Source organism: Populus alba, chromosome 1 (assembly GCF_005239225.2).
Source record: "Populus alba chromosome 1, ASM523922v2, whole genome shotgun sequence".
In the NCBI taxonomy this organism is placed as follows: Eukaryota; Viridiplantae; Streptophyta; class Magnoliopsida; order Malpighiales; family Salicaceae; genus Populus; species Populus alba.
In genome coordinates this window covers 1,433,286-1,445,516 of record NC_133284.1, presented here as the reverse complement: position 1 = coordinate 1,445,516, position 12,231 = coordinate 1,433,286, and the positions used below count along the sequence as shown (strand labels likewise).

Below are 12,231 nucleotides of genomic sequence, written 5' to 3'. Positions count from 1 at the left end.
TCTCAAACTCGTGTTGATGCATCAAGTAAGTTTTGGGTGTCATATTCTAGAATCATATTATCATAAATATAAAATATTAAGATAATTATTATAAATTATGATTTAAAAAAAAATAGTTATGATCTTGATGTGTGTATATATATATATATATATTCTTCGTTCTCAACAAATAATAAATATTAAATGGTAGTGAGCATGTTGAGCCACGTACCACTAGTATCCCAAAATCAATAGCAAAAGAGAGTGAACAATTGGCGAAACAAACTACAAGAAAGGCGACGTAGAGGAAGACAATAGAAGAAACATAATGCATACAAGCAATACACATAACATTAAAATTATAATTCAAAATTTTATTATTGAATATTTTTTTTAAAAAATAATCTGTTAAAATACAAGTTAAAAAAAATCTTATTTATACTAATTCTAAGCCTTAGTTGAATAAGAAAAAAAGTAACTTAATGAAAATAAAATTCCTAAACGAAATAGAAAGAATGAGAAACCATGAATAAATATTTTTCTAGACTAGATAGAAATAAAAATAAATAATAAAACAAATAATTTTAAAAAAAACATTCTCCTACATCAAAATGTTGATGATATAGTGAGAGAACTTCCGAATGTCCTTCAAGATCCTGCAAAGTTAATATTAGATGTCATAGAACATCCCTTCTTCTTTATCTTGAAGAGAAATTAAGAAGGTTTTCAATTTAGGTTTTCAAGGTTTTCCTAAAGAACTGTGTCTTTCTATAGGGGTTAAGAAAAGTGATGGATGATAGGCAATGGTTGAAGTGTAATAGAATCCTTCAATTTCATATAAAGGATTGCATGTTTTATCATGGGTAATTTGCAACTTATATGGTACAAATTAGTTATATGTTAGTAAATGAAAATTAATCATATATATTTAATTGAAATAGAATAACAAAATAAAAAAAAAAAAACTAAAATTCAATAAAAGAATAAAAAAATTATTACAATAACAACAAAAATTGAACTCAGTTTTTTCTAAGTGATAATATTTGTAATCATAAATTTACAAAAAATTTATTCTAAATGGAATAAATACAAATTAATCCTACACATCTAATTAAAATTGAACAATAGATTTGAAAAAAAAAAATAACTAGAACTCAACAAAATAATGCAAAAATTATTTCAATAACAACTAAAATTCATGCCATTTATTAATTCATAAAATTATTAAGAGCACAAAATTGAACAAAAATAATGACAAAAACAATAATGCAAAAAAAAAAACACAAAAAATAATGAAAATGAATGAAATATATTTACCTGAGTTGTGTGCTTTATTTCGGCTCTTAATTAAATAAAAAAAACAAAACAAAACAAAAGAGAAGAAAAGACATTGTTAGCAAACCCCCAAAAAAAAAATTAAGATGAAGACTAAAAAAAGACAACATACCTTAGGATGAGAAGAGAAGAGAATGCTTGATTTCGGGCAAGAGAGAGAGAGAAATGGGTGTGTGAGAGAAGAAGATGAAGCCTCGTCTATCATGATTCTGGTCTTTTAATAACCTCATATTCTATACTCAGTCAACTCTATATTTTCAAGATAGTACATGTAAAAATTTAAACATATGTCAATTTTTGGTATCCTAGACCAATGAGTTTCATCATGGACTTAGTATCATAGAAGTTTTCTTTTAGTCTGTTCCCTTCATGTAAAATGTTTTTCACTCATTTAATAATTCTATCATAACTAGCCTCACTTAACCCATGATCTGACTTGATGTTAAACATAAGTGCAACGACCGATAATTTGTTGTGATTTGTGCAATCATCTTATAATGGTTTGTTAGAATCTTGTAAAAGATTAAAAAAAAAATTGGTCGTGTATGCATTAGGTTTCTCATCTATTATTGGACATTGACCACCATGACCCTGATTCATTCTCATCACATATTCCTATAATGATTACTATTGTCATATACAACTCCATACACATTGCTAGAACTAGAAGTGGACCCAACCATCCTTTCTACCATGGTATCTTGAGGAACATATAGTTATTCGTGTGCATACCAACACAGATATTTCTCCATGAACTCTTTTTATAGAAGATGCATCGTTACAACATCTAGATTGAAGAACTTTTTATTTTTAAACCTCTTGCATGGACATCTAAAACCCCATCCAACAATATTTCTTGGATTTGATAGTGCATAATCAATAAGACCCTGAACCCCATTACAATAATCCATCCTCCACAACCCTTGCGGTGAATCTCTATACATCTATGAATGATCATCAATTACTTATATCAAACCTATATAAAATAATGATGACAACATGCATTAATTAACTATGTTAACTAAATAATTTGAAAAAAATATTGATTTAGCTTAAACTTATTCAATCTATTTTAATAGTACTCTTAATTCATTATCAATTATATACATAAATTCAAATTTCTACACATTTACCAAAAAATTCAACTCGACAATAAAATTGACAAAATATAAAACAAACGCGTTAATAAGCCATTATTTATTTCAACACAAAACACTTGAGTAAAAAATTCAACATAAGTTTCATCAATTTACAAATAAATACAATTTTATAAAATCTAAAATAAACCATAACATGTACAAATCATAAATCTATACAACAAATTTATTTGAGAAAAAAGTATAAAACAATACCCAAACAAAATAAATATACTACAAAAAATATGCAAAAAAAAAAATAACATTTTAAAATTAAGTTCAAATAAAAAAATAAAAAGGTATATTTACTTAAAGTGGAGTGTTGTTACCCATTTTGGGTCCTCACACAAAAAAGAGAAAAAAGAAGAAAAAAAATTAAAAAACAAATTGTTGGAAGAAAACCAAATATATATATATAGTATTAAGCAAAGGACACAGGGGCGCCCAAAAAATGGCCAAAGATTGGTTGAGAAAGTTCAAAAATACAAGGATTGAAATTTGATAGTATATTTTTAACTTATGAAGGCCTTATTGACAAAGAAAATTCAATTTTAGAAAGAAAAGTTCAAAATCAAATGTTTAAGGACTCAATTAGATTTTGTTGAAAGATTAATTGAGTTTATGTAGGATTTGATTGCAAGAAAAAAATGATTTTAAAGTCAATTTAGGCTTTAATTGGAAGAAATTAATGTTTAGGAGTCGAATTACAATTTTTAAGAGTTATTTGGTCAAATCATGGGCTTAATTCCATAAATATTGAAGTTTTATGAGTAATTAGAAACTTGATCGATGAAATCCAAAACACTGGAAAAAGCATGTAAACAGGGCTGAAATTGACAAAATTAGAGGCCAAATTGAAGAAATTTATCAATTGAGGGTAAAAATACACATTCAAAACCAAGGACCAAAATAGAAAAGGCGGCCAACTTTAGGACTGGCATTTTGATTTGGCAGGGATGAAATTGAATTGATTCTTAAAATCAAGTCTCAATTGAGGACTTGATTGAATAAATCAAAAATTATGAACTAATTTGGAAATACACTTTTTGGTGCTTTATTTTTTTAAATGAAATGATACATTTTTTACAAAAAAAAAAAAGTTGTTTCACTCATTGTTCATTCAAAAAAAAAAAAAACAGAAACAAATGGTGTCGTTTTGACGTCACTACACATCATTGTTTCTATCCCCCCCCCCACTTGCCCAAAAACCCAAACACAACCCACACCCCCTTATGGCCTATTGCCATGATGAAAGGGGCAAAGGAAACAAGCCCTGCGGGCAACTCTGGGTGGCTACACAATGGCCGCCTCAACCACCCTACCCATTTGCCATGATTAGACAGGGGTTAGAGTAGCTCCCTCTACCCCTACCCTTATAAATACCCCCCCTCCGGTCACTAGGAGGTGAGGAGGTGGAGGAGAGGATGAAAAAATGAAGGAAACAAAAATTAAAAAAAATAGAGAAAAAATGTAGGAAAAGAACGAAACAAGAAGAGAAAAAAGAAGAAGGAAAAAATAACGGAAAACAAGGAAAGGAAATAAAGAAAAGGAAGGGAAGAAACAAAAAAATGATAGAAGAAAGAAGAGAAAACAGAGACAAATAAGAAAAAAAAAAGTTTGTGCCTCTGTACAGGGAAAAAAAAGAACCGCGGCAGTAGCCACCATTTTCTTTACATAACGCCTGGAACCACCACCTACTTTCCTTGTCGCCGCTATCAACATCACAATGAGCCACCTTAGGTCAGGTTTCCCTTCTTCTGCCTTCTCCACTATTCTGCTAGTGAACAGTTGAGAGTTTCTCCACTATTTCAGGTCCGACCAATGATGGCCCAGACCAAAATGACTATGCCAGGTCCGACCCAATCATCCTAGAAGTAAAGGACTTGTTAGGCTGACCTCAGCCCAATTTCTTTTGGGCCAGTCTCGACCCAATCAGGGTGGGCTCAACCGACATAATTGGGTTCGGCCAATCCCATTATATTATTATTTATATAATCTGATATTATTTATTAACTAAAAAAAATCCAAAAATCCTTTAAAAAACATTGTGATATTCTCATAGAATTTTCTACCAATTTTGATTAATACTGGTTTGTATTTTTATAATGTAAAGATACAAATCTAGTATTAAAATACTCAATTTCTTCGAAATGTTTCCAAATAAAATATAGAAAAAAAAATATTTTGTTTTCATGCATATGGCCAAGTCTCTAAAAAATATTCATATCATATTTTCATACAAAAAATTCAAAAAAAAATATGTATTAACATGCATTTTGGACTTTAATAACTAGTTTATTAAAATCATGAGAACTAGGTCCATATTTCAAAAATACCAAAAAAAAATATTTTTTTTCCTTTTAGTATCTGGGATTACAAACTTATGCGTAAGACGTATTCTTGATATTAAATAAAATTTTTTGTTCTATTGACATTAGAACGGTTAGGTTTTTACCTGATAATATATGAATTTCCTTACTGAGAAGGACTTGTCTTCAACCTTAGACAGTCTAACAATCAGACAACTAGTTTAATAAGACAATTCAACAATGCAACTTACTTTAGGTAAGACGTACAAGGGGTGATAATATCTACCCTCTATATAACCAGTCCTCATGCCCAATTGTTTAGACTAGTTAGGGTTTATAGTGACTAAATACCAAGTGGCGACTCTCATTCCCTATTTCAACTTATAATAAGACAAGGATTCCTTGTCTCCCCCATTTCCCGATACGATACCATTAGGAAGACGATCGACGTGATGCTGCACTCGTGCGTCATGGAGAATCATCAGTAAAACTTGAATCAAAACACAAATGTTGACAAACTAAATGTTGTGGTGGCCGAATTTGTTATGAGAGGTTGAATTGTGTTGAAATTGGGGGGAGGGGTGGTTATTTGTTACAGGAAAAACTGCACAAGGAAGAAGGAGAAATGGAGGAGAGAGAAAGGAGAATTGATCGCCAGGTCATAAATTAAGTATCATTGATGGCATTACCGGTGAAATTATTTTGTTAGTAACTCCATCAGTTATTTTATCAGTAAAAATATCATGTCACCACATGATTTGGTTTTTTTTAATCCCACTATAATACCCTTCGTCATTCCCTCAATAAACACTAAAAGAATTTTTCTGTCAATGTTTATCAATGGATACGGATGAAAATTTTTGCCAATAAAGGCCATCATAATATACTGATGTAATTTTTTTTATCAGTATTTCCGTTTGTATTTGTCAAATTTATGAAGTGAAACAATGTCAAAAGATAAAAGTAATCATGCATTCTTTTGAAATTTCAAATGTACAAGGTAAGCTCAAATTTAAAACATTGTAATCTGACTTCAAATGCATATGTTCTTCTCATTTTCTAGTTTTTAATTAAGTATTCCAATCATTTTTATCGATGACATAGTCAAAAGATTGATGTCTTATCCTAAGTGCAAGAGTATCGAAGTAATAAATCACTTGACAAGATCGGAGTTGAACCACATAGAGGTTGAGTATAATAATAATAATAATATAATAATAACAACAAGGAAGATGGTGATGATGAGTTAAAGAGGACTTTGAGATGTAAGATTAATGTGAGAATTAAACAATGATAAAAACAAATTTCAATGTTAGAGGATCCACTAATAGTATTAAAAATAAGTAAAATATAAACTATTTATAAATTATCAACATGATCATATTAATCATCTTATTTATGTAATATCATACTTATAAATTTTATCAGGTATTCATTATGCTAACTTATGTTGACAACAAATTAAGTTCCTCTCATAATAATGATGTCGATCGGTCGAAGACTATGAAGGATCAAGTATTTGATGTACCAAGTGTTATACAACACAAATCTAAATTAACCATTTAACAAGCAAGGTATTAAGGATTAATAAGAAAAAAATGATAAGACATATTAATAGCAATTTGTTTAGGATATAAGCATTGAAGTCCATATTGAGTTTATATTATACTTATGCTAACACCATTAGTGAAACCTTTTCACCTTGACATGATAAACTTAGCTAAACATTAAAAAGAATAAAAAACATAAATAAACAATATAAGAACATCAACATGATATATGTTAACTAAGAATAGTAAAGGAAATGAAAAGCATAAACAAGAGATTAATGAAAGCAAAACTTAAGCATTACAAAAATATAAAGAAAGAGAGCAAAAACATGATCTTGATCTGAAAACCAAGATACCTAAATGAATGACAAATGCCTCCTTTTATAGGCTAAAATTCAGAACTATTCATTTGGTAATTTATTATTGATGTAGTGGCCAACTATTGAATTAGTGGATAGCAGCACTCAAGCATTTTGTCTGGATGAAATAACATTGATGCAATCAGAATTTGGCAAAGTGTTCTTGATGAAAGTTGTTGGAAATCATTTCCTATTTCCACCCACAACATTTCAAAGCATTTGGATCACTACAACTCCAGATATGTCTAAAATACTAAGTAGTGCTTCTAGTGGACATGGTGGATAGCCCTCAAGCTCTTGTCTGAATGAAATGTCATTGCTAACATCAGAATTGGAGCAGGTCATGTTCATGAAAGTTGTTGGAAATTGTCTTATCTTTCCACTCACCACATTTGATGTCTTTTTTTCTTCTAGAACTCCAGCTATGGGTAAAATTATGAGTAGTGTTTAGGCTGGATTGTAGGACAGATTCCGACTTTTTTTTTGGTGGCCAAGCTTTGAATTTGAAAATAGCAGATTTGGGTCTTCCACTATTCATGAACGTTGTAGGCCAAGCTTCGTATTTTGGGTGGCCTCAGGTCACATAACCTTCGTTATTTGATTATTTATGTGGACTGCTGATGGCCAAGCTTCGTATTTTGTTTTTGTGTATAAATAGAGTGCCCTGCTTATGTTATATGTGTGGTTGGAGATGTTTAATGCTGAGTGAGATACAAAAAGAAGTTTTGACTGTTGTTACTCCAAGTTTAAAGTTTTAAAATATTTCAAATGAAATACTATATGAACACCCTTTCCTGTTAGGTTTAGAAACGAGAGGGCGTGTATTCTGGTTAGCGTTAATTATTTGTTCTAACTCAACTTAACTTTTCAAAGCTTGTCATCAGCTTGCGCATTTTGTGGTAGGATAAAAGCAGCAATGTTGTTGCCTTTTATCCCAGTTTTTCTCCAGTGTGGGGTCTTCAGTTGGCATTTTTATTCAAAGCCACCAAGAATGTAGCCTGCGTAGTATATTGCCCAAAGTTTCTCCTGACCAACAGAGTTCTGAGTTCCACCATGGTTCATCTTTCTTGTCTGCGTGGCCTACTGTCCGAATTTCTGTCCACCAAGCTTGGAGCTCTTCGTCAGAAGATACGAAGCTTGGATCAGGGTAGTAGTGATGAACATAGTCGCTAACCCATTGTTTGATGGCATCCCATAAGATTAAACCATCGTTGGCAAAAGGGTAGTCTTCGATTGTAAGTTTGAGGCCATGTGGAGCATTTGGATCTTCTATAGCCATTCCTCTGGAAATTAAACAAAATAGATAATGAAATTATAACCTGAAGATATTGCTTCAGACTGTACAAAGATTTGAAACAAAATCTTGGTGACCTTACCTGCTGATCAGGTCATTTGGTAGTGCCTCATTGTCGAACCGCCACAGCTGATCATAAGCAAAAGAGCAAATCTCCATAGAATACTTCCCAGGTGAGAATGAAGACTCAATGATACTACCAGCATTTATTAGAGATTCTCGAGCAAGAGCATTGATCGCCATTGTGTTGCGGAAATGAGGATGTAAAAGTCTAAAAATCGGATGCATAACGCTGAGCTGCCGATGTGTTGCAATTATGTAAGGTTCGGTCACACAATGCGTTCTTAACCTGCAAAAGTAAACATCTTGATGAGCTCTTTATTAATGCAATAAAAAAACAACTCCAACGAACAAAACTGGTGTTACTGAAGTACTGCTGAACCTGGCCTTGTTTTGGTTAAATTAAAATGAATTTATAGGCGCGTACCAGTGACTAACAAGTTGATGATAACCAGAGTCATGAGCAAGCACGTGTGCTTTGGCCAGTATCCAAAGCCATAAACCAGTGGAATGGTCACATGGTGTAAATACCTGCTTCCATTGAGGCTTCCCATCAATCGGCGGGCGAGTCAGTTCAATAGCTAGTGGCCTTAATGTGCCCTCTGGGGTTAGGAAGAACAATGTTCTTGAACCATACAACGTTGTTCCTTCAATTTCTCTTACTTTGCTCACAAATGGTAACAAGAGATCATGGTAATCTACGATGAACAACTTCCTTTGTTTTATGGCCTGAATATTGTCTCGTATGTATGACAGTGTATTAGAATGTAGAGCACAGTAGGATTTTTGCTATGATTTTGTAAATCAACACTTACCTCATGGACTTTAATTAATCCTCCAATCTGTGCCTCTATTAGTTCTGTAGTTAACAAAGACTCTGGGGGTCCATAGATCTCAGGGTCAAGTTTACTATTTATTGGCCATTCCTGCACAAATTTATCCATTTCTGTAAGCAAATACGGATGAATATTGTTGCATGACTTTTGCATCTTGTCAAACAAAGCTTGCAGTCGTCACAACGTAAATTAAACAAAAATCTAAGTCTATTGTATACATATTTATTTAGTATACCATGACCAATTTGATGCTATATGGGTTAAGACCCGCAAGAACCTGTCGACCGAATTCTCCATCCCTAAGCCAACAGAATTTATCTCCTAAAAAATAAAAAAACCTCCATTACTGTGTGAGATTTATATGCAAGAAATCCAGGATAAGAAGAATGTGTTTCGTACTCTTCATTGTTTTAGGCATCTCAAAGCGCAACATATCTTCTCCGTTGGGGATATTGATAGCCTTGAAAAGTTGGGGCAACAATGTTTTCCACAACCCTTCTTTTGGAAGGGGAGGCAATTCAAGTTCTTCATCGTAAAGGGATTCTATTGATGTAAAGCATTCGAATCCATGATCAGCACTGGTAATGGCATTATATATGAGAGGCACGAGTGCTTGGATTAATGAGGCAAATGTCTTGGCATAGAATGATATCTGCTTTACTTCTGAGGATGCTTCATCTCTAGGGATGTAGAAATCACCTTTCCTTATCTCTGATGTTGGATCTGTATGCATGATGGCAGTTGTTCATACCCTTTGAATTAAAATGATTAGTTAAAACACTAATCCCACTTGCCTAAACTAGTATTAAAAAAATTTATAGAAGATAAGACTTTCTTTACAAATATTCCTGTAAGTTTCCCTCATTATGTTGCGCACTATAATGTAGATAAAAAACAAATTCCTAGCGATAATTTTTTTTTAATAGGGAATTATCAATTCAAAATTACCTCTATGCAAGCATGATATGCAGAAAATAATTATGAGAATTCAACTCGATCCGTATGTTTCTTACCTATCTCACTTCGAGGCCGGCCGGTTCGGCAACGTCTAGGGTAAGGGAGTTTTTTACCACCGAGTACCGGTCTTGCTAGTTCTGAACTTTTATCAGGATCACCAATATCATTATAAACATCATAGTCATATATTCTATCACCAGCTTGCTGTTTTCGCAGGCCATTGCCCCGCAAGATTATGATCTCTTCCTGTCTCAGTCTTCTTAAACCACTTGGTGTTTGTGATGGTATGTATGACTGTTTCACAAATCACACACACTAAATTGATCGTAAAAAATAAATTTATATTAAAATTTGAAATAAATAATATAAATCTTAGTACAATGATGGCAGTAGTTTTAGCCTTGCCATTAAAACGAAAATTATAGAGTATATATAGAAAAAGTTCTAAAAAAGGAATTTGGATCATTAATTCTTTGAAAAGATTTATGTGGCCATTAGAATGCAGAAAATTTAAGACTATGTACTTTTATGAATGCGACGGATGCATACTGACCTTATTAGTGAAGAAGACTCTTTTCCGATTATTTTTATACTTGGAATGTATCCATGAGCCACAAGTTACATTGATGTTGCCTTGTGGTAAGCCATTAAGGACAATCTCTTGAAGGAACACCTCCGTATGGTACCCGTTTTCAACAGAAATAGCACCAACCTCTCCAAAATCCGGTGGAACCTCGAAGTCTGCTTCATATTCGACGTACTCATTTGCTTGGCTTAATCTCCGGTGTGCATACCCTTTAATTGTTGGCTTCTCTAGCTCAGTCTCTTCCAAAAAAAAGTGCAACCAAATTAATTGTGATAAATAACTAAGTTTCATGTCTGTATCCCCACAAAATTAATTAGATCTCAAAATTCATGCATAGATTCTTTTCACAAAATTAATTAGATCTCAAAGTTCAGTATTAATAATGATTTTTTTTTTTGGATTAGAATGAAGTTCAGTATAAAAAAATGCATTTTTTTTGGATTGGAACGAGAGAAAAAGTAATTTTGAAATAATATTATGCTATGGCTTGAATACTTACTGGGATGAAGCTCGACACTAATAAGCTCTAACAAGATTGTTTTCCCCAGCAAGTCTTGAATATCATTCAGTCCTTGGTCAATCCCTAGGCTTGTTAGAAACCCACCAACATTTCGTTTCACCTTCACAATAGCTTTAACCTTAATCTTAGTATCCTGCGACAGACTTGCTATAGCTTTAGAACTTCTAGGTTTAAAGCCAGCTTTAAAGTGTTTTTGTGCTTTGGATCTTGGTTTTAAATGGAAAGAAGAATGGTCATTTCCAGGGATGAATTGTTTGGTAAATCGCAAGAGAGCTCTTGTAGGGTTTGATTGTTGATAAACTTGAGGCTTCAACATTGCGGGTAGTTTTTGAAGTCCTGTTCTGTGAGTTGATTGCTTGGTTTAGGAGTGTCTTGGTGTTATATATATAGGCAATGGATAGTTACAAGAACACCCATGTGATTTTCATTTTATTCATTGGTTCTTTCAATTTAAATGGTTATTTTGTATTTATTTTTTTTATAATAATCAAGAGGATATATTATAATAGCTAGTGCCCGGAAGTTGATGGTGAACTAGCAAAGCAAAAACCATATAGTCTGAAATACAAAAGAGAAAGGTAAGGCATGAAAGTCTAATCAAAACTTGTCTAGTCTAGAAAAAAGACAACACACTCTCTTAGAAGGGTGGTTGCTTATTTGTCAAATTCACTTTACCTTCCGATCTATCCTCTCTGAACAAGTCCAAACCCGTGTACATAAAGTTTTCATCAACTGTCTTCAACCATAAAGCAAGACGATGTAAAACTAGCTCTATAATTGAATTCCAATCTGGCAAAGTTAAGAGATATAGGAGACAAGGTTTCTCAATATACTAGGAGGATGTGTTAATAGATAGCAGCCCTCCTCATTAAAAAATACGATTCACAGACAAGTAGCACTTAAATTATCACATCAGAAAACAGTCATAGGAGTAGGAGAAACCTATTGATTTGAAAGTGAAGCCACAAAGTCTTAGCAGTACCATCAACAAAAGCCTTATATTTTGGTTCAGTCAAAGACCGAGCCATTACCCTTTGCTTCCCGAACTTTCATGAAATAGGTGTATTACCAAGATACATTAGTGACCACCGATGGATTTGGATGGAAGCTTCTAAGTTAAGTTATGTTGCACCCTAATTGACAGTACCTCCTCTACTAATGATAGAGTTTTTTAAGCCAATGTTTGGATTAAAAAGGCCCCTCTAAAAGTTCATGTGTTCCTCTAGTTGGAAGTCCATGACAAAGTTAGTACAAGAGCTTTTCTCCTTTACTGAAATTAGTACAAGGCAAATTTCAAAGATTAGCTTGGA

At 32.7% G+C, this 12,231-nt stretch overlaps 1 protein-coding gene across 1 annotated transcript; it reads right to left on the bottom strand.

The window, feature by feature from the left end:
• Nucleotides 1-7,644: 7,644 nt before the first annotated feature.
• On the bottom strand, nt 7,645-11,287 carry LOC118049807 (linoleate 13S-lipoxygenase 2-1, chloroplastic). The gene is made up of 9 exons (XM_035059929.2): nt 10,901-11,287; nt 10,369-10,640; nt 9,872-10,109; nt 9,258-9,581; nt 9,094-9,179; nt 8,838-8,948; nt 8,450-8,751; nt 8,045-8,311; nt 7,645-7,951 (listed from the first exon to the last, which is right to left on the bottom strand). Exons 1-9 carry the CDS (start codon nt 11,235-11,237, stop codon nt 7,645-7,647), a joined length of 2,244 nt encoding a protein of 747 aa, XP_034915820.1. The 5' UTR covers nt 11,238-11,287.
• Nucleotides 11,288-12,231: the final 944 nt, after the last annotated feature.

Bases quoted from the DNA above. Each gene is read 5' to 3' on its own strand.
- LOC118049807 (XM_035059929.2), bottom strand. From the start codon at position 11,237: ATGTTGAAGCCTCAAGTTTATCAACAATCAAACCCTACAAGAGCTCTC. The intron at 9,582-9,871 runs GTAAGAAACATA...TCATGCATACAG, and splicing joins CCGGCCTCGAAGTGAGATAG to ATCCAACATCAGAGATAAGG. The intron at 8,312-8,449 runs GTACGCGCCTAT...TTACTTTTGCAG, and splicing joins CATCAACTTGTTAGTCACTG to GTTAAGAACGCATTGTGTGA.